Raw genomic sequence first — 23,694 nt, 5'->3', positions numbered from 1 at the left:
GACGTATGTTCGGTGCACGAAATAGAAATTTAATAGTTTGAAGCGATAATTACAGGATACAGTGCGGACAAGGTTCAGCGCCATCTCCCAAATCGTATCAGAGGTCAGTACCTCCATGTCTCCCTCCCAGGCCCTTCACAAAAGATACTGCCTCGCTGCATGTCATTCCTAAGGACTTTGTACAAATGAGTGATGAGATCTTGCCCCTCCCCCATCCAATGAGGCCCTCAAGGACCTCCGATAGACGCTTGGCTGCCGGGAAGTCCACCCTGAGATCCCTGGCCACACTCCTCATCTTGGTAAAGTGAAGAAAATGAGCCGGTCCCACCCCAAAGGAGTCCTGCTTATCATGAAACGATATGAAGGTGTCCCCAGGGTAGAGGTCACCCACTTCCAGACATCCCCCTTCCCTCCACAGCTCCATAGACATGGTGGAGTCAATGTTTCTGAGGAACGCCTGATCCCACAGTTTCAGTTCCTCACGAATCATGTTGATAGTTAAGCGGAATTTGAAGGTGTGCTGTTGTTTGAACTTGGGGATTGGGTGTACTAATTATGAATTATATTATTCCTTTACAAGTGTTGAAACGGGGATGTAGTGTTGTCAATATTTTTAAAAAATAGGAATCCACTCTTTCCGAGGGGGATGTTTCCTACAATGGTGGGGAACACCCTGGTTGTTATGATACCCCTCACACACCAACAGGCCCCTTGGTGTCATGCTTCATCATTGGGGTCCTCGCACCCCTCTACGGGGTGCGGCGTGCTGCAACCTACGACTGCGTGGGAGCACTTATAATGACTATGCGTGGTGTGAGTGAGGATTTTCTATGTGAGTGTGTGGTGGGGTTTAAGGTGAGTGATGTTAATAAGTACCTGGCTCGTGGGGTAACAAAAAAACTTTATTGGGCCCCCGGGCTGGTGCTGTTAAAAATTGGTGTAGGAAGGAGGTATGTTATGCAAAACAATGTGCATCACCTCCTATTTGTGTGTGTCAACATGTTTCGGTGTATAGACACCTTCAGGACTGGGGTACACAAATCCCCACCTTACTCACGTTTCTCTACTTTTCAGGAATATTACAATAAAAAAGTGAGATATATAGTGCAGGTAAGATAATGTACCTAACTAATCAACGCTTAATAGCTGACCTGTAAAAGAAGAGGATAAAAAGTTTTTTGTGGTGGTCCGCTTCTTCAAAAACCATAGGTATCGTGAACAGTGGGTACAGTCAACAAAGTGCGGCTTAAATTCCTAGACAAATTTGTCATACTATATGTGCAGATTGTGCCTATAGTGGAAATTGGTGAGAAAAAGACACAGACTAGACTCACAAACATTTAACATAAAACACACACTCTAGCTTTAGGCGGGTTCAGATGTTGTCACCTTATGTGGTCATAGGGCGTTGCTACCGCTGTTAAACTTAATGTGACTCAAAACCACTTGAGAGCCCTATGTACATGCAACATACTGTTTTTGTGGGGTTCTGTTACCCCATGAGCCAAAATCCAAACGTAGGGGTCCCTCGCGCTATTCCGCTACCTGGGAGAGAAGTGTGATTAGAGTTTGTCATTACTTACATTCTCGTAGGGGCGGTAGTTCTGCCAAAGGTTCTCATACTCACGAGTTCTGCGAGGTAAATACCTCCTGACCGACCCTCACATGGCTCCGGTGAAAGCGCCAGGACGGTGGTTTCAGGGCTTTTTATACCCTTCGTGACTCGGGATTAATTGCTTAATTGTCAATTAAGTTATCCGGATGTAGCCTTGTATGGGTTTTTGTCGGTTCTACTTGCGGCTCTGAAGGCTCGTGTCCCGCTGGTGCGCATGTGTCTTGAAAGCACCCTCCATGCGCCCGTGTATTACTGCTCGCATTGGTTTGGGAGTTCCTAGTGGTATTGCGCATGCGTGAGGACTGAGAAGTTCACGCACTACTCTATCTTTTTGAATCATCCCCGCATGACGGGGGCCCTCCCAAGCAACCCATCAACCAGCCGGAAGGGGACCTAGTGATAAACATCACCCGTGGGAACTGACCACTACCCAAAGGGCCGTACTAAACAAGGGTCTAGGCTTCGTCCCGACGAACAAGCTCGACTCGTTTAAACGCCATACTGAAATGCAGGAATTCTTACAAAAAATCAAACTGCAGGTCTTCTTCACAGACAAAGGAAACATCGCAGAGACAGACACAGGCTTGAGACCAAAGTCCACGTTCACACCACCAGACACATCGTAACCCATCGAGGTCCTGGCCTTCGAGAAGGCAGTGATGAACGAACTGAAGGGACTCGACTCATCCACACCCACAGTCTTTCACAACACAAGCCGATTGGAGCAAGAGGCAATCCGTGAACTGACCAACAATCAAGACATGACCATAAAGACCGCCGACAAAGGGGGAGCCATAGTGGTCCAAACAACAGCAGCATATAAACAAGCGTTTGCAATGCAATAGGTCTCGCATTATTAAAGTTAGAGCTATTGGCATTGTAAATGGCAATGCCTTTTATTTATGTTTTTGTTTTTAAACATTGACAATGCTAATAGCTTAGCCCCTTCGCTGCAGGGGTAATTTCCCCGCTGTGCTGGGGGAGAGGGGGGCGCGCACACCGCTCCCATGCTCATGACGAGCTGAGCTCGTCATGAGCTACAGTGCTCCTGTGCTCATGACGAGTTCAGCTCGTCACAGGTGCATTGGTTCCCGTGGAACGCTCAGCACAGCAGGGGAATTCTCCCTGCACCTTAGCGTTCCATGGCCCATGACGAGCTGAGCTCGTCATGAGCACCGGAGCACCGTGCCTCATGACGAGCTCAGCTCGTCATGAGCATGGAAAAGGTTAAACTCTCGCAAAAATGAGACCTATTGCATTGCATATGCTTGTTTAAAGGACGCCCCAGACACTACTTCCCCAACCTACCAACCTTCAGCTGTAGGACAAAACTGCAAGCTTATTTTAACAAGTCCATACCTGAATACATCGTGCTTCGAAGAGCAGCACATGCGCTGCTCAGGAACGACCTTAACACCTTGGGTGCTAGGGGTTTTCCCCCTCCGGTGCTGAAATATTGAGATCCCACTCTCCATGACAAAGCCAGCTCGTCATCCGTGTAGCGCAGGTAATGCCCATGACGAGCTGGCTTTGTCATTAGCGTCGAAGTGGTTAAAAGTCTCTGTTTTAATAGCATTATACAATATGGTCGGGTATACAGGGAAGAGCCGATTCTGCAGCTAGGATGGCTAGAATGTTCAGGCAGTGTTGGATAGTTGTCAGGGGCTATTCATTCGTTGCCTTTTAGAGGATAAAGAACATTCTTTTCTGCTCCTAAAAAATGTAATAGGTGTCAGTTATAAAGGGCTTTTATGTTAAGCGCTACACATGGAACATTGTTTAATGTAATGGATACCTAGTGTTAAGTGGTCCTTTTTTCAGTGACTTTGTGTGCATGCGTGTGTATGTATGTGTGCGTGCGTGTTTATGTGTTTGGGTTTGTTTGTGTGTGTTTGTATGTATGTATGTGTGTGTGTGGGTGTGTTTGTATGTGTGTGTGTGTGTGTATTTAGTGTGTGTTTGTGTGTGGGTGTGTTTGTATGTGTGTGTGTGTGTATTTATTTATGTATTTGTGTGTGTGTGTGTGTATTTTTCTCTGCAGATTATAGGTTCACATCTCTGCTGGGCAGCCTCTGCCTTTCATCCTTTGGTGTCATTGTCCCTCTGACACGTCATTGGTTTTACAGGAGGAGGGACTTAATACCACTCAATCTTTAAAATCATTTCAATTGATGACTAATCGTCATCGTTACTTATTTGCTAGGGAATCACTTTAAAATATAATGGCCTAAATCTGCCAAATGATGAGAAATGGCACTGTACCATTAAAAGTACTGCGTTTTTGTTAAGAAATGTTAGTACTGTTAATCAAAAGTATACCAGGCTTCTTGAAATGAGCCGACTGCAAGATGGCTGTGCTACGATAGCTTCTTAAACTTAACTGTACCTGTCAAACTGCCTCATATCACGTAGCCCCATCACCTATCCTCTCACAATGTCAGTGAAGTGCACCTCCATTTTATTAGTACTGATAGCGCAGGACATATTCCTGGGCATACTTAAAGCTCCTAAATTACAAAAATATAAGAAGTAACTTGCCCCTCTAACCCTTAATGCCAGAATTAGATCAAATCCCTGTGCAGTTTCTTGCTTTCCATTCCACAGTATTGTGACAGGAAAAGCATCGCCAAGAATGTGAAATGTCTTTGTTTGTGTTTTGGTGACACAAACCCGTATGTCTCGGGTTTGCAGTGCTCCAATAGGGCTCCCAGGGGGGGCATGTTCGCGCTCTCTCCAGGCACTGTCACTTAAAATTAAAAATTAATAATGGCCAAATCAGCACGTGACTGTAAGGGATGGATTGACTGGTCGATTTGAAGGTTTCGGGGCCACGCTGCGGGCCCACACAACTCGCCCTTTCACTTACTACTCGGAAACGAACAAAGGGATTAGTGAGGAAGTCGCAACTGCCACACAGAATGCCAAAAAAATGACAAGAGAATGTGAAAGCCATTTTCTGGGTTGTGGGATATATATGCGTTTCCGTGGTAACTCCTGTTTGTTTACAATAATAAGTTATTCAATCCTTGCACTGTGAACACAAATGCTACAGGTAGTCAAACTATTTACTTGACTTGTAAAAGAGACTATGCAATGGCCGAACAATGCATAAGCTTAGAAGCAACTCGGATGCCCTTATAGGCAGCAGTAACACACTCAGACTAGAAAGCGCATGCAGCTGAATAATGCAAAAGGGTGTGTGCTGATGTCCTTGTTTGTTTTCGAATGCACCCGTTATTGTTATGTTCGCATGTGATTTGTAACACACTCATCCCACAGCACGAATCAGAGTATAGATTATTAGTGACTGACAACAGATCTGCAGAGATTTGAATGGCTCGGCCCACATATGCCCCTGCATACTAATAATGTTCGGGAAGAGAAGCTTCGAGGTATGCATACCGCCTGATGTATGTACACTCATGTCCCAGTCACATTCCCTGATGACATTCCATAGAGCCAACTCCCTCCTTCGCTTAGGTCGGTCGCCCTTCGCTGTCTGCCCCTAGCCCGCCCCCTATCCGAGAGACCTGCAGAACAATCGACTTAGGCTGAGCCTCGTAGCCCCACAATGAGGGGGTCTTTACCTGGTCTATGGGCAGCTGCACGGCGTTGCTGATGAGCTGCAGGAGCGTGGACCCGGTGGTGGTCGTCACCATGGTGATAATCCCTCCGGTGCAGGAGGCGGCTGAAAGATGCAGGGAAAGACGACGAAGAGCTGCGCTGGAGGTGACATTAGCGGGTGACGTGCTCACTTCATGCTGGTCCCTGAATGGAACGGTCGGATCGCCCGTGCAGAGCGCTCCCGGGAGCTGGCGAGTCCCTGCTCTGCCGAACTCTTGTGAATCAAAAGGCAGGCAGCCAGGGAAGGCAGAGCAAGGGGCGGGCGTGAGCCGCGGCTACAGGAGCTCGCGAGGCACATTTCCAGGAAAGACGATTCGCAAAATCACTCTGCTATCTTTTTAGCATATATCTCTGAGATATTCAGCGTTTGCTTTGTTGTTATCCAAGACTCGCAAAAACAGCCATAACAAGTTTCGTATGGGCCAGGTGCGAGGAGGCGCAGAGCTGCTTTGGCTGGAGCGTCTGGTCACTGCGCATGCACGTTTGAGCCAGCTCCTTTGCGCACGCGCCACGGAGTGCCTGAGAGCGGGGCTCCCATGCCCGAGGGAGAGCCCCGGCTACCGAAGTCCCGAATGGCGGTAAGTGGGGCTTAGTTCTAGGGGGGAGGGGGGTGCGCTTGTGTGTGTGTGTGTGTGTGTGTATGTGTGCGATGGTGGCGGGGGGAGGGAGGTCTTTGTATGTGTGCGTGCGTGTGTGTAGGTGCGCTGGTGTGTGTGTGGGGGGTCTCTGTGTGTGCGTGTAGGTGCGCTAGTGTGTGTGTAGGTGCAGCGGCGACGGGGGATGTGTGTGTGCCTGTGTATGAGTGTGGCTGTGTATGCGTGTGGCTGTGTATGAGCGCATGCGTGAGTGTGGGTGTGCGTGCACGCAGTGAAATCCAGCAAAAGAGAAGCGCGTGGCACTTTCTTGTCCTTTATTCCCCCGAGTCAGCCAGCTATAAGTCTCCACCTGGACGCATCCTTCGGATGCTAATTCCAGGCTTGACCTAAAAAACCAGGTGTTGCTAAATGAGCTGCTCAAGGCTCACCCTAGAAGATGGGTTCAGTCAGGGCTACTGTACTGGAAAGCAATGACTCCTGTTTAATTCCAGGTCACGTAGGATAGTTACAATTAAGCCAACTAAATAAAACTATTCTACTGAGGTCTCTAAAATGAGTTGGGTAACAATAACATATAGTGCCAAGAATCCCCGGGTGCGCATACTCTTTACAAATACAGGTGGTTATGTTACCATAGAGAGTGTTTGTATCCGGCTCTAACAGAAGACTGGGTTTGTAGAGTTTTGTGGACTGGGACTGTATCAATTGAACATATTGTGCTCACTAAGGTGAGTATAGAGGTTTTGAGGTCCGTGGTGACTGTTTTGATGCACTGTAAACTGAAAACAAATGTAGTAAAAAAAAAAGCAAGAATAAAGCAAGTAATAATTAAGTATGGTTTGCGACGGTGAGCTTTTGGCACAATGTTAACGAGGTTGTAATTAAACTGTACTTATGTATTTGGATACATTCTGTCGTAATCTACAAGTTCTGTTTTTGTAACTTTGCATACAAAGTACGTTTTGAGTGTTTACAAATGTCAAATTAAAAGAAAGAAATGAAAAAGGAAAAAAAAACAAGAAGGAAAGAAAAGATAGAATGCTCTTTAGTCTTTCAGGGGAAATAAACACCTATAGCTACATACTGTAGTATGTAACTACTGCAGCAGACCAGGTTCGTTTAACAACCTTCTTCCAGTGATGCTGGTCTAATACTAAAGCAAAACTGACACCTCAGCAGTGACCCTGCAAAGAAATATCAAGAACTCCATACCATCACTACTAGCGCACTAGCAACTCGTCATCAACTTAGCCATCATCACAGCCCTTCTGCTGCCTCCCTAAAACATGGATAACACGACTAAGACCCAAGCCGGTCCACATGCACTCAACGCCACCAAGGCATCCCTTACGGATCAGTCCACTGTGGCATCCTATCATCAGACCTGTGACATGCAAGTATAGATGTGCCTGCAAGACAAAGGCTAGCTTGGCTCACAACGACAGAACACCAGCAGCTAGCTCCCCTGGCACCCGGCTCACGGTTTTCACAAGGATCTGCGGTGCCCACTCAGTGCACAACCGAGAGCCCACGCAGCAAAAGGATTGTTCTCTCCATCTTTAACGTGGACAGGTAGATACATGAGCATCAAAAGGGGCGTCCTGCTCACTTTGCTAGAGAGACATTACCTTCTGCGGGTGAATCCTTCCTCCATGTTACTGCACTGCCCGACTCCACAAAGCCAGATATCAAAGGCTACACATATGACTTTTGACACATGTTGTGGTATTTATGCATCTTTATAAAAATGCAATGTTCGGCTCTTGGCCCTTGTTACCACAGTATGTTGAATGTTAATAGACCAAATGGCTGCCATCCCTAGAAACAAATTTGGGAGCACAAATTTCATTTTAACGTAATTCGAGGAAAATGCGAAACCCACTTCTGAATAATCACACGGAAACTGGTGAGTGCTACTTAAGAAAGGGTTTCTCAATATCATGTCCACTGCAGCTGCTCTTTCTGCGCGCCGGACCACGAGCACTATCAAATAATGATAAAGAATCGGACCTGCTATGAATATATGACGTGCTGCGCTAGGCACACTCGCTACCAGCAAGAGTGAAACAGTGAGAGGTATACACACATCTGCAAAACAAAGAGTCTGTCCAAGACCTGCGAAAGGCAACGTTGACAATTAACGAGGTAAAATAATGCAGCTATAAGCAGAGGGGAGGGAGGCCCCCAGCAGCTCCCCTCGCTGGCTGCTGAATCCGCGGCTTTTGGGTATCAAGCACCGATCCCATAATTCAATCAGAGGCCTCTACGTGCGGGCAGCCTTAATGTGCAGACACCACACCTGTGTCAGAGGCAGGCTCGCGCCTTTCATCACAGCCTCCCAGTTAGCCTCTGCTGCCTGCGGGCGCTGCCTGCTGCTGCACACCAGTCCGGGTGCCTGGCGCGGGACCCCGGTCATGTGAGCACTAGACCTTTCCGCGCTAACTTTGTTACAGGCAGGTTCATATGCATGCGCGTCTGCAGAGGGGGCTCTGCGTGTCGTGTCCGCTCCCTACCCCCAGGCCCGGCCGCCCCCGTCCCCGCTCGTCAGTGGAGGGCATTCAATGTTAGTGCGCACAACACACCCGTAAAATGTGTACATGTTTGTTTGTGTGGGCCCAGTAGTGTAAGAGTCATACGTGCTAAGAGCCATACATGCGCCTGCCATTAGATGTACGAATGCGTGTAGTGGTTATTCACCAGACATGCCGAAAACCGCACGCAGCAAAAACAAGTTAAAATTCTACATTAAACGTTAAAATATTTTGTTAACAAAGTGCCTACAAATATAAAAACATGCTGTCCCACATAAAAAATAATGAAACGCCGCAGCCCGGCTTCAACAGGAAGCCAGGCAACCTTTATTGGGACGGGGGCAGGGCCAGACAAATACAGGAAGCAGACGGGAGTTTACCCCGCGCTCCTGTGCCCGCCGGAAGATTTGCATGACTGCGTCTCAGCGCGGCACCCGCCTGTTGCTCAGAATGACCGGATGGCTGCCGAGGGACACGAACGAAGAACATGGTGAGTGGGGCGGGTCTGGTGGGGCGGCGGGGGTCTTGGTGCGCTTGTGTGTGTGCTGTGTGTGTGTGCGCGCGCACGCATGTGTGTGTATGCGACGGCGGGTGTGGGTTCTCTGTATGTATGTATGTATGGGTGCATGCGTGCATTGGCGCTTGTGTGTGTGTCTCTGTGGCTGTGTATGCAGTGTGTGTGTGTATGCGATGGCGGGGATAGGTTCTCTGTATGTATGGGTGCGTGCATGGGCGCTTGTGTGTCTCTGTGTATGCGCATGCGTGTGTGGTGGTGGAGCTTCGAGGCAGGAGATAAGCACGGCGCCGTGCGCGCCCACAAGGTGCAATCTGCGCTCGTGCATATTTCTTGTCCACATTCCCAAATACGGGCGACATTAGTTGTCTTGCTGACAGCTTTCAATGCTTTCGCATTGAAAGCTAGGTCAGCTCGACCTAAAAAGAATGACTGAGATTATTGTCAGACAGACATAACTACACCATTTTACCCAAGGATCCAACTGAGTCCGTAAGAATCACAATTGGGGGGATGGTGGAAGAAGCCTTGGCACACAACTGGCCCTCGAAAAAGGAGGCGGAATTCCAAGTTCAAAAAACACCAAGGACACCGTATTTCTACAGTATCCCGAAGATACACAAGAGCCTGGACAACCCTCCTGGAAGACAAATCGTCTCAGGCAAAGGGTCTATCCTAGAACCCCTCTCGAAGTTTTCTGACGCCTTCCTCCGCCCCTTAGTACAAGGGACGGACACCTATCTAAAAGATACCAAGTCGGTGTTACAACTCTTGAAAGACCTCAGTTTTTATCCACATAGCCAGCTACTACTAAGCCTAGATGTGGAAAGCCTTTATACAAGCCTTCCTCACGATGAAACAATAGCCATAATTGAGGAGGTTTTGTACAGCACCAATTGGAAATACCAGACCCCAAGAGGAGTGGTACTGGAGTGTATAACACTAGCCCTAACAAAAAACTTTTTTTAATTTGATGACACCATCTATCTGCAGAGCCACGGTACAAGTATGGGAAGCACTTTTGCGCCCAGCTTGGCCGGACTATATGTCCATCACATGGAAGCAAACAAAATCCTACACATCAACAACCCCCACAGACAACGCGGAAAAGATACATCGCCGATGTTTTTGTGATCTGGCAAGGGGACCACCAGACTGTGACACAATTCATGGAGTGGCTCAACACTCAAAATCGTTTTCTAAGATTTACTCACTCAGTTTCCAATGAGACACTGGTTTTCCTAGACCTCAACATTTTCCACAAAGACAGAAGGTTAGAAACTACGACCCACTTCAAACCAACCGCAAGAAACTGCCTACTCGGATACGACAGTTTCTACCCCCGTCATCTACGGATGAACCTGCCATACGGACAATTCCTCCATCTGAGAAGAAACTGCATACAAGTGAACGATTACAAATCTCAAGCACAAGATCTAAAAACCAAGCTGCAGAAGAGACAATATCCAGTCAGGATTATCAATGCGGCAATGAAAAGGGCCAGAAACAATAATAGGGAGGCATTGTTAGAAGACAAAACCCTACCTAACCAGAAACCCACAAGACCCATATGCGTTACCACGTATAGCTCTCACTCTAACGAAGTGTCAAGAATCGTGAATAAACACTGGCGCATCCTGACTTGTGGAGCATTAGACATTGAGAAACCTATGTTCGCCCACAGACGAGGAAAGAACCTCAAAGACATATTGGTCCACACCCGCCCCGAACTACAACAACAACAACAACTTTCACGACACGGGGTTGAGGGTCACTTCCCCTGTGGAAACTGCGCTAGTTGTCACCTGACACAGAAGAGCAAACAGTTGATATTCGCTAACGGAAAGAAATGGGACCAGCGAAAACTAACAAACTGTAACAGTAGAAACGTAATCTACATAATCACCTGCCCCTGCAACCTCGAGTACATAGGCATGACCACCAGACCAGTAAAAGTGCGATTGAATGAGCATAAGAGCAACATCTGTTGCAAAAAAAGTACCACCAAAATGGCTTCACATTTCTTGGAACTACAACACTGCGTCAATGATATCAGGTGGACGTTCATCGAACAACTGCCTTCGGAACGTGGCCTTTTCATAAAAGAACAAAGATGGGTGTTTCGTCTGGGGACACACATCCAAGGCCTCAACGATGACATCCCATGGGGACAACTCATGTAGAACATCCCTTGTCACAAACACTGAAAAAGTGCCCCCTAAAAACATCCCCGTTCCGGTGCAGATAAACTAAACACAGGGTCCACCCCTTCCCCATGACTCGTACAAAGTATGAATGATAAACGATGGGGATATACTCTAGGAATTGATCAGGATACGAGACTGCTGGACATAAGGCCATGGACTCCATCTAAGCCCAGATGGTTTGCCAACACTGCAACACGATCCAACTATTTTGCAGCCAATGTCGGCCCCTCAACGGACCATGCGAGTCTGCAGAATAGGTATATGACACGGGTAAACATTTTGAAAAATACCGCGCTACCACGCATAAGCTTAGTTTCTGATGAGCATTACACATCCTAGTGTTGTTTGTAATGATATTTATTATTCACCTTTGACCATACTGTTTGATTTTATCACAGATGAGGTCGAAACTATTATTACTTCCCTTTCAACTTTGTTCGTACGGGAATGATTCAAAAAGATAGAGTAGTGCGTGAACTTCTCAGTCTTCACGCATGCGCAATACCACTAGGAACTCCCAAACCAATGCGAGCAGTAATACGCGGGCACACGGAGGGTGCTTTCAAGACACATGCGCACCAGCGGGACACGAGCCTTCAGAGCCGCAAGTAGAACCGACAAAACCCATACAAGGCTACATCCGGATAACTTAATTGACAATTAAGCAATTAATCCCTAGTCACGAAGGGTATAAAAAGCCCTGAAACCACCGTCCTGGCACTTTCACCGGAGCCACGTGAGGGTCGGTCAGGAGGTATTTACCTCGCAGAACTTGTGAGTATGAGAACCTTTGGCAGAACTACCGCTCTTACGAGAATGTAAGTAATGACAAACTCTAATCACACTTCTCTCCCAGGTAGCGGAATAGCGCGAGGGACCCCTAAGTTTGGATTTTGGCTCATGGGGTAACAGAACCCCACAAAAACAGTATGTTGCATGTACATAGGGCTCTCAAGTGGTTTTGTGTCACATTAAGTTTAACAAGAAGATAACAATTTAGACTACAATCAGTGCTATATTCTGAAAAACGCCCAGCCGGACGTAAGTTTATTCATAGGATAACGTTGGAGTCGTGTTGGCCCAAGGAGAGGCCAAAAATAGTAGCAAGATAGACCTGCGCTGCCATTGTGAAGGGGGCAGAAGCTGATCGAGCTTCGCCCAACCCGCCGCTGCTTCCATCCAGAAGCAAGCAACTTCACGGATTGACTCAAAGCTTCCTAAAAGAAGAGCGCCTAATCCTTTCCACACCCTCGGCTACAACATACGTAGCTAGCAACTCTACGGATTGACTCAAAGCTTCCTAAAAGAAGAGCGCCTATTCCTTTCCACGCCCTCGGCTACAACATACGTAGCTAGCAACCACGAGGATCCATCAGAAGGAGACCTCCAAAACACGGAAAATAACGGATTTTTCCCACCCCTACACGGCCCACACTATATGTGGCCAGCAATTGATGTTGCGAACCGGGTGGAAATTCCTTTCCTCCGGTAAGAAGAATTATTCCAATCAAAGGCGACTAGTAGTAGCGCCAGGCTTCATTTATTGCAGGCACTAACTGTAAAAATTGTCCTGATGATGATCCCATTGTATTATGAGCCCTTAGGGATCGAAACGTCGACGCAATATGCAGTGTAGCATATTACTTAATATGTTTATTTGAAATTGTTGACACTGCAGGGTGAATTTGTTGTAACTGCACTTACTGTAACTACAAGTCACCTTCTGGCTCAAAAACTTCTTGCTTGCCTGAAAAACTTCTTCTTTGTTCTATCTCCCTCTTCCTGGTTTATCTCTTCTAAACCTTTCGGGATAGGTACAGGACTGTACCCTATCTTGCTACTATTTTTGGCCTCTCCTTGGGCCAACACGACTCCAACGTTATCCTATGAATAAACTTACGTCCGGCTGGGCGTTTTTCAGAATATAGCACTGATTGTAGTCTATATTGTTATCTTCTTGTCATATTGTGAATCCTTAGGACCCCTGTTCCTTAAAATAAGTTAAGTAACCCACGGTCCGAAGGTCCCCTACTGGGTTCCCTTGTGTCCAAAAACAACATTAAGTTTAACAGCGGTAGCAACGCCCTATGACCACATAAGGTGACAACATCTGAACCCGCCTAAATCTAGAGTGTGTGTTTTATGTTAAATGTTTGTGAGTCTAGTCTGTGTCTTTTTCTTACCAATTTCCACTATAGGCACAATCTGCACATATAGTATGACAAATTTGTCTAGGAATTTAAACTGCAATTTGTTGACTATACCCACTGGTCATGATACCTATGGTTTTTGAAGAAGCGGACCACCACAAAAAACGTTTTATCCTCTTCTTTTACAGGTCAGCTATTAAGCGGCGATTTGTTAGGTACATTGTCTTACCTGCACTATATATCTCACTTTTTTATTGTAATATTCCTGAAAAGTAGAGAAACGTGAGTAAGGTGGGGATTTATTTATTTATTTATTTATTTTTTACACTTATAATGCGCACAGATACCCACAAAGGGTTTCCCGGCGCCATGGCTAAAAGAATGAAATACAGAAAGCAAATGCCGTCAAGAGATCAACAACCATTTATTTAAACAATTATTTATTAAACAGCCAGGTTTTAACTTTTTTCTTGAAACTGGCAAAGTTTTCCTCTTTGCGCAAGGCTAAAGGGAGGGAGTTCCAAAGAACTGGTCCCAAGTGGGAAAAGGATTTACCTCCCATTCGGGCCAGTTTGAATCTGGGAACCACGGAAGTTGCTCCATTTAAGGAACGCAGATTCCGTACAGGAACGTGGGGCCTAACCAATTTCTGCAGGTACCGTGGTGCGGTTCCTGCCCTGATCTTAAACATGTAGGTCAAGGCCTTAAACCGGACCCGGTTTTCAACTTTCAACCAGTGTAGGTCTCTAAGGTGCTTCGAGATCCTTGCTGTCCTAGGGATCTTACACAGCAGCCTGGCTGCGGAGTTCTGGACCAACTGTAGTCGTCTGATTACGGCTAAATTGGAGCCCAGATAAAGAATGTTACCGTAGTCAAGCCTAGATGTTATTAGCGCATTGACTACGGTCTTCTGGGTATCCACAGGTAGCATCCAGATAATCTTCCGCAGCCATTTAATGATAGTGAAACAAGTACCAGCCACTTTATTGGCCTGCTGCTTCATCGATAAAGAATCATCGATACACACCCCAAGGTTTCTAACCTGGGTAGCCGGACTGGGGAAAACACCCAAGGATGGCGGCCAATGCCTATCCTGCCACAGATCACGATTTTTTCCCAAGAGAAGGATCTCCGTCTTCTCCCCGTTAAGCTTCAGCTGGTTTGTTGACATCCAGCTGAAGACCTCCTAAAGACCAAGTTTCAGGACTGAGGGGGATGAAGACTCTGAGTTGGAAAGGGAAAAAATAATCTGTGAGTCGTCCGCGTAGGTCATGAGTTCAAGACCTACCCGCTCTGCTAGATCAGCGAGGGGGCGGAGATATAGGTTGAAAAATAACGGACTTAGAATTGAGCCCTGGGGCACGCCATGAGGTGACAGAAAAATGTCCGACTGTGCGTGTGAGGACGAGATCTGAAACGTCCGGTTGCTCAGATAGGATCTAATCCAGTCCAGTGCGGTCCCTCCGACACCATCCGCACTCAGCCTGGCAAGCAGTCTGTTGTGCGAGATGGTGTCGAAGGCCGCGCTCAAATCAAGCAGGACGAGAGCCACCGTTTGCCCGTCGTCCAAAAGTCCCCTGATTTTCTCCGTGACTCCCAGGAGGGCAGATTCGGTTGAATGGCCTGCCCTGAAACCCGACTGGGAATAATGGAGCAAGTTGTTATTCTCCGCGTGCGATGAAAGTGCACCATGGATATGCTTCTCCAGAATTTTCGAGAAGGCAGGCAGCAAAGATATCGGGCGATAATTTGCAAGGACCTCTGGATCAGCAGATGGCTTCTTCAACAGAGGGCTGACCATAGCGTGCTTCCAGGACGCCGGGACAGTTGCCAGACGGATGGAGGCATTAAGTGTCTCGGCAATAGTTCCTAGAGCACCATCATCCAATTGGCACAGAATGTTAATAGGGAGGGGATCACACGGAGAGCCTGATTTAATAGAGGTAGCCAGGGATTTTAAGGTGCCCCCAGAGATGTATGGCCAAGAATCCAGCCGATTTCCTGGTGGGCTTTCTAAAGGGAGAACTTCCCTATCCTCCCCCACCGGGGGATTAATATTTGCAAGGATAGTGTCGATCTTTTCCACATTGTGTACCCCTGTCCTGAAGAAGGTGTTTATTCCACATTTGTGTACCCCAGTCCTGAAGAAGGTGTTTATACACCGAAACATGTTGACACACACAAATAGGAGGTGATGCACATTGTTTTGCATAACATACCTCCTTCCTACACCAATTTTTAACAGCACCAACCCGGGGGCCCAATAAAGTTTTTTTGTTACCCCTCGAGCCAGGTACTTTTTAACATCACTCACCTTAAACCCCACCACGCACTCACATAGAAAATCCTCACTCACACCACGCATAGTCATTATAAGTGCTGCCACGCAGTCGTAGGTTGCAGCACGCCGCACCCCGTAGAGGGGTGCGAGGACCCCAGTGATGAAGCATGACACCAAGGGGCCTGTTGGTGTGTGAGGGGTATCATAACAACCAGGGTGTTCCCCACCATTGTAGGCAACATCCCCCTCGGAAAGAGTGGATTCCTATTGTTTAAACTTATTAGCCACGGGAGAACAAATCCATTTTCGACTAAATCTCTCTCTCTCCCCCCTTGTTATTGATAGTGTTGTCAATATTATCATATCACCCTGAACCTCATCAATCAATCAGCGAATTGTAAGCGCGCTACTCACCCATCAGGGTCTCAAGGCGCTTAGGGAGAGGAGGGGGGGTGCGCAGATCTGTTTAGCCGAAGAGCCAGGTCTTGAGGGTCTTCCTGAAGGTGTTCAGGGAGGGGGCGTGTCTGGTGTCTGCCGGTAGCTCATTACAGGTCTTGGCTGCAATGTGAGAGAAGGATCTTCCCCCTGTTCTGGCTCTGAGGATGCGCGTGGTTTCGGCCAGTGCGAGGTTAGAAGATCAGAGGTTTCTCATCTGTTTTTCTGTGTGGGTAGCTCTTAGTCACCTATTTATCTGACCCTCCCACTTTTTCCCTTGAGGTCAGTTATAATAACAAGCATTGGGTAAATATACACATATTTTGATATTTGTGCAATTTATAAAGTTCCGTATGCTGCTAAGCAACTTCATGGGGCTCATCTTAAAAAATTGTATTTATAAAGGCCAATTGTGCTTCTCAGACTAGATGGATGTAAAATACAAATAATTTTTACAAATGCATCATTTGAAATGAATACTTTTACTGATAGGGAATTGTGATTTATTGTCACTGTTTTTTAAATCACCTAGCCAAAGAAGCTTTTATGAAGAAACTTTCTCCTATAATCATTGACAACACCAACTTACGTGCATGGGAGATGAAACCCTACGTTACAATGGTTAGTATGAAATGTCACTTTAACTGTGTATTTGTATGCATAGTTCATTATTAATAGCTCAATTTGTTTGTGTTATAAACGTGTTTACAGAATTTGTGCAGTGATTTGAATATGAAAGCTTGTGAGGTGAATCTTTGTAATATGCTTTTTCCCAGCTAGTGTTGAGGAAATTCGGGATTCCTCCAATGACATGGAAGTGAGTATTATATTTCACAAGTCTTTTGAAAATCAATAGCAGCAAAATAGTGAAACAGTTAATTCAAGACATGGTACATTTTCCAGAAAACGTGGGAAAAAATCGAAGTGAGGAATGACCAAATCCCTTGTATCTCTGAACTAAAGGTGTCCCCTTGCAAGAAAAAAAACCCTCTGATCACCATAGATCAATTGGCTTTCTGTACCCTCTCTCCAATGACTTTCTCAGCACTGTAGGAACCATGTCAGCACTTCTTTCTTGTCAAATCATCTCTCTCTGACAGTCCAACTCCACTTTTTTTTTTCATAAATATTTTTTTTGATTTTATTGTGTATAATACAAGGTGCTCAACAACACACCAACAACTACAACTGCATTGGAGTGGAGTTACATTCGAACCAAGTGATACAAGTACAGCACATTCGGTAAATTCAATGTCAGTGATCAGTTCAGCTATAGGTAGTATGATTTTAAACACAAAGCCGGTGATGGGTTTAGGAGGTGATGGGGCCGTGGCCCACCTTCATTATCTTCCAGGTATATATCATAGTATTTCATCCAGGGCCCCCATATTTTACAGAACTTCCTCAGGCAACCTCTAACCTTGTACCTGACCCTCTCCGCCTGCCACCTATAGGTTTTCCCCTACTCTCCATTCTCTGAGGGTCGGCTGCTCTGGTGCTCCCCAGTGCTTTCCCATGTCTCATTTCACCACTATCAGTCCCAGTTTGCTAAAGAGGAACTTGGCTCAGGGAATATCGACTTCCGTTGGTATGCCCAATAGGATATATTTGGCGTCGGCGGGGATGGTTCCCCCAGTAGCTTATTCAATTCCCCTACTATGGTAGTCAAATATTCGTGTCTCCTGGGGCATTCCCATAATGTGTGTAGGAACGTTCATCGCTCTGCGTCGCATCGGAGACAACTGGGTGACTCTGCCCTGCCCATTCAATGCAACCTCGCCCTGTCGTAATACGCCTGATGAAGGATCTTAAATTGAATCGGCCTTAATCTAGATTTGATCGCTGTTTCTCCTGGGTGCATTTAGGCCGCAACCCAGGTTGTCATCTAGCTCTCCTACATCCTTCTCCCACCTGTTCCACGATTTCTGTAGGTTGTTGGGCTTAATATTATCTATGGTTGTGTATGTTCATGAGACTGCCTTGGCATCTATTTCACCCTGAAGCAATCTCCCCTCCAGTGGGGCATATACAGTGATGTCTGTGGCGTTCAATTTTTCGGTCCCCCATGCATATTTAAATTGTAAATATTTAAAAATACTGTGTCCAACTAATTTGGTATTCTGTTTGCAATGTGTTAAATGAGATCAGGGTCCCTTCTTCCAGAAGTCAGGGTCCCTTCTTCCAGAAGTTCACACAACTTGGCTATCCCAGTCGTGTCCCAGGTGTTATATACTTTTAGTTTTTCCCATTTCTTTCAGGAATGCCCCTGCCCAGAGGTTTTTTTTTTGGGTGATCCTTCTATCCAATCCTATATATTTTCCTAATCTTGTCCAGACTTCAACCAACATCTGTGGTACAGGCAATAATTTCCGTATGCTGCCCCCTCCATACAAATAGTGTAGGTAGGAGTTAGATTGGAATTGCAATCTCCCCAACACGTGTGTACGGTGGTTTCCAGGTGCGTAGCACCAATCATTGACCACTGCTAAGTGCTCTGGCCAATATTAAGCTTCTATGTCTGGGAGGGCTATTACCCCATTGTGTTGGTTTCTGAAGTGTTTTCAGTGCTACTCTTGGGTGTCATCCCATTCCATAGTAGGTTTTGTACTTTCCCATCTATTTTAAGGAAAATCTTGTCAGGCACTTTGTAATAAGTGTTTTCTAGAATATAAAGGAGTTTGGGCAAAGTTATAATTTTGTACATGGCGACCTTTCCCAATTATGTGAGGGGAAGAACCCTCCTATCGTTATACGTCCCTATGGAACTCCACCAGTACTCTCCGGATGTTTCAGTTCAGACTTCTCTATCTGAGGTCACATACATGCCTAGTATTGGAAACCTCCCCTGTCTAGATGAAGGCTTTGTGGGAGAACGAGGTCATCTAGGTAGTAAAACCCTAAACACTTCTGGAAATGTTTCAGGGGGCATGTGAGATGCAAAAGGATGTCATCTGCGTAGAGTGAATTCTGCTCACCATCCATCCCTCCCCATCTACCTCGAAAACCTGTTATACAAGGGTGCCCCCATATAATGCAAGCCAGCGGCTCCAGCACTGCGGAGAACAGTAAGGGGGATAACAGGCCACCCTGTCTCGTTCCCCTCCCTATGGGGAAGTTAGCCTATTTCTCACCATTTACTCTTACGTTTGTTACTGGATCTCAATATAGTAACTCTACCCAGGCCAAGAATTTGGGTCGGAACCCAAACCTTTCTAGGACCTGTCATTAAAGGCCAGTGAACAGCAACACATGTTTTCTCAACATCCAATGACAAGAATATGTGTGGGTCTTCTCCCTTTCTGACTGTGTCTAACCAGTTCTAGAGTCTGCAGAGGTTGTATCTTGTCGACCTTTTGGCATAAAGACAGATTTATCTGTGTGGATCAAGGGGGCTATAGCAGCTATCAGCAGTGTGGCTAATATTGTCGCCAATACCTTTGTTTCAATGTTCAGGAGCGCAATTGGCTGGTAGAAGATACATTTGTTGGCAGGTTACCCTGACTTGTGCAGCACAACTATTGTGACGTAGTTAAGGTCTGGCTGGAGGGTTCCCTCTTTTTTTGCTGTCATATACATTTTAGGCAGGAGTGGACCTAGGAGCCCGGCATTTTTCTTGAAAAATTCAGCTGGTATCCCATTGGGGCCCCCTCTTTAGTGTACCTATGATGCCCAGTATCTCCGGAAACGTTCTGTCTTCCTCTAATGTCGACCAGCCTTGTAGTGTTAAGGTTGGGATGGGTGTCCAGCCTTGTAGTGTTAAGGTTGGGATGGGTGTTTCGTCCCTTATGTGGGCTTCATCTGCTAGGGGACAGGCCTTATAGAAGTCTGTGTAGTATCTTGTGAATTCCTGGGCTATCACCTGAGCAGTATCATAGTATTCTCCCCAGTCTCCTTTTATCGTGTGGATCCATCTCACTTGTGCCTCTTTTCCACCCAGCCATGCCAATAATTGCCCTGATTTGTCGCCCATGTCGTATAGAGGGTGTGGTGTTACAAGATTCTCTATTTTCGCTTTATTATGCGCAAGTACTCAGTACTCCTTTTCCGGTGTATCGCTGAAATGCCTAGAGTTGTTTGGGCCGTTTCTACCCCAGGGTGACTTTCTAGCTCTAACGGGTGTCTTTCTAGGGATTCCATGTCTCAGGTTTCTCTCTTCCTATTGTGCGCTATAATGTTTTGCACCCTGTCCCTTAGTACTGTTTTTTAAGCCTTCCACAGCAGAACGGTTGACTCTACAGTCTACTATGAGTTCGCGGGCGACTGTCTTGTCTCTCAATTCCCATGCTTCAACCGCCAACCCATACCCTGACTATGACCCCGTGAGGCCAATATAATCCAGAGGGGTGAGTTGTCTGGTAAGCCTCTTGCTAGTTATTGTGCGTTTTCCACCCTCTCTACTTCCCCTGCCGGGGTGAGAATGTAATCCAGTTTAGAGAACACCTTGTGGGTTTGGCGAGAACTAGGAGAATCCTCACTTCCCAGGTATGAGTGATGCCAGAAGTCGGAAAGTCCTAGGTACTACACAAACTTGGCCAGTGGTGTCTATCTCGTGTTTGCTGGGGCATGGCCTGAGCGATCTAGGTCTGGATTGAGTACATCATTAAAGTCTCCCACTACAATGTGCATAGAGGAGTCCGCATCTAGTAGTAGCACTGCTACTTTATCCAAGGTGTGTGTTTGTATTCTTGGAGGAGCATTTACACTAATGAGGGTCACACTTGTACGTCCCCATTTCCCTTGTACTGCTGTGTATGTCCCGTTCTGGTCTCACTAGAATTTTTCTATGTGGAAAGATGGTGTCTTCCTAATCAGGATGGCATCCCCTCGTGCATCTGTGGAGAATGCAGCATGTGCTAGCATTACGTAATCCCCTCTACTCATAAATTTATAATGGGTGCCCCTTAGATGGGGTGCCTGTAATAGAACCCCATCTGGTTTAACATTCTCCTAAGGTAAGCAGCCACTAGCCCACGTTTTATTTTATTGCCTGGCCCGTTGACGTTCCAGGTAAATATGGAATATCTTTAACCTTCTTGCTCTTCCGCAACGCCCATTTGCACATGTTATCGGTGTCTGATCGCCGTTCCTGACCGTCTACATCTCTGTCTATGTGTACCTCTAGTCCACTCCATATGCCTGAAGTTAGTTCCCCCTCGCCCCAACGCAAGAACCCCTGTACTAACTTCCCCTTGCCCCTCACCACCCCTCCTGCCGACAATGCACGGCTTCCTGTGTGTCAACTTAACAACTGTGTCATAATTTGTGCCTGAGAGGTCTGTCTCCCCCATGCATGTCTTAAAGACACACCTTAATGATCCGTAACCCATCAATGAATGCTAGTTAATCAAACCGTATAACAAAAAAGAGAAAGGGTTAGATAAGAACAAACTCCTAACGGTTGTTAAGAGTCTCTCGGTTGCGCGCTGCGTGGTCCACTCAGCCTCAGTTGCTTTGCCATGGGCCACCTTGTAGGTCAGCTATCGCGTCCATCATGTGCTGTGCCTTTTGTCCACTGCTGGGGAATTTCGAACCAATGAGTCTCTCTCAATGTCTTGTATGGCAGCCAGCAATGGATGATTGTCGTCAGAGTTTGAGGAATTCCCTCGGTATGATAAGTCAGGTGTGGCCGTTCCCTGAGCTTGCTCTCGCCAGGCCTTTTTTGTAGTTGCTAAGTGGGTCGGTTCACCTTCAGTATTTGTAGAGTGACCAGAGCGTATGTCCTACATCCTAGGAGTCCTCTGAAGTTTCCTCTTTTCAGTTTCAGCTCTGGGTTTCCTCCCCCCACCTTGGAGTTGTGGAGGCTGGACTTCCTGTTGGAGAAGTGCAGCTATTTCCTCCTGTCCCTCTCAGCGCACTGGGTGGAGGTTCTTCCTCTAGCCATATCCATATTTCATCCAGGAACTGGAAGAAGAGGGCTTTGCCTTCATAGAGTACTTTAAGTTTTGCCGGTAATAGTAATATGTACTGCATGTGAAGGGGCCTTAATGTTGCTTTCACTGAATCAAAGGTGCGTCACTGCTTCTGCACTTCCCTGGATTAGTCGGAAAAGATAATAATTTTGGAGCTTTCGAATAGAGTATCTCCCAGTTTCTGTGCCTCATGCAGTATCATGTCTCTATCTTGATAATTTAAGAAGCGAGCAATTACCGGCTTTGATGATGCTCCTGCTGGAGGTTTTGCTGTCAGGGTCCAATGGGCACGTTCTATAATGAAGCATGAGGAGAAAAGTGCCTCGGGGAGGGAAACTTTCTGCCACTTCTCCAAGAAGATACCCATATTTACGCCTTCAGCTCCCTCTGGGAAGTCCACAAAATTTAGATTGTTTCTCCTTGCGTGGTTTACAGTGTCATCTACTCTCCAAGTCACGTCCTTCAACGTTTCTCGTAGGTCTGTAACTTCCTTACATAGGCTATGGGACACATATTCTACCTAAAATATTTTAGTTTCTATATCGAGACATTACACAAGTCTTAACGGAGCCGATTGACTTCCAAACGCACCTCTACTATTTGCCCTTCAAGGTCTTCTCTTGTGGCGCCGATAGCTTGTAAAGGTTCTGCGTTTTTGGGCATATTGGATGGCCCTTCACTTGACTCCGAGTGAGGAGCCAAAACTGTTGTGTATTTGCCAATTTCCCCTTGTTTTGGAGGTCTGGAGTCCTTGTTCTTTTCCATGATAACATAGTGAGGGTCCTCCAGGCAATCGACCTGGATGAGGACGGGAATCCTTCTTTCCTCCCCCAGGACCTGCGTCAGGCTTGTCCTCTCTCTTATCCTTACTGGGGCCTGTGGCACAGCGTAGTTTCCATGCAGTATGACCTGATGTTCGCTGCTTGTTACCAACCTGTCGTTATACCTTTAGGCCCAGTCCAGATATTTTCCCCCTCGCTGTGAGGGGTGCCCCGTGGTTATGGAAGTTGCTACCTGGTGTAGTTGTGGAATTGAAGTATTCTCTCTTTGCCCCCATGTCTGCCCCACCTCAATTATCACCGTCCCCCCATCTGTCCCGGAGTGAGTATACAGTATCTCCCCTCTGTGGTGGCTTTCCAAACTACTCACTCATTGGGATCTCTGGCTGCACCCCTCTGCTTTGTAGTGAAGATTTTGCCAGATGGAGAAGGAGGGACAAGTGATCGTCGATTAGGGTGTGGGCGGCAAGTTTACCATCTCTTGACCATCTAGCAGGAGACCCCACTCCCTTGTCATCAGTGTTGTTGCAAGACCACCGTGTCCCCGCTCGCTCAAGGAGTATGGTGAATATCAGTAGGGCCCCTGTGATTCCATTGAGCTTCACCTGTTTGCTGCCAGCAAGTCTGTTAATGCATCCTTTTTGTGTGGGACTGATGTACCTCTCTCCCCTCTGAGTTATCGTTGCTCTTGTGTTGTGGGAACCTGTCTGGGGGACTCTGTGTCTCTATTACGCCGGTTAACGTTCTGTATGGGCCTCTGTTGAGTCTGGCTCAGTGAGACCATTGGGAATTTTGTTGACTGGGGATGCTTCCTTTCACGTCTTGCTCATTTCACCTCTACCGGGGGCCTCACAGGTACCTCGGGGTGGGCGGGCACCCCAAATGCAGGTAGTTATGGCCCTGCAGGCCATCTATACACCAGAAGGGTCTCCTGGTGCTCCGCACTGAGCAGCTTATGCTCCTACTGCCGTCTGCCCTCTGGGCCGGTCTTTTCCTGCTTCTCAGCATTGTGCTCTCACCGTTGGAGCCCAGCTTCAACCACTGCTCACCCAC

At 46.8% G+C, this 23,694-nt stretch overlaps 1 protein-coding gene across 2 annotated transcripts in view; it reads left to right on the top strand.

Annotated features, from left to right (window-relative positions):
- Positions 1 to 23,694, top strand: part of N4BP2 (NEDD4 binding protein 2) — a 1,406,797-nt gene that overhangs the window by 401,071 nt on the left and 982,032 nt on the right. For both annotated transcript variants that reach the window (XM_078678311.1, XM_078678313.1), the window contains exon 5: positions 16,486 to 16,574. In XM_078678311.1, coding sequence (XP_078534437.1) covers positions 16,486 to 16,574 — 89 coding nt within the window. The remainder of the gene's footprint in view (positions 1 to 16,485; positions 16,575 to 23,694) is intronic.

This window comes from Lissotriton helveticus, chromosome 2_2 (assembly GCF_964261635.1).
Source record: "Lissotriton helveticus chromosome 2_2, aLisHel1.1, whole genome shotgun sequence".
NCBI lineage: Eukaryota > Metazoa > Chordata > Amphibia > Caudata > Salamandridae > Lissotriton > Lissotriton helveticus.
This window is presented reverse-complemented; position numbering and strand designations above follow the sequence as displayed.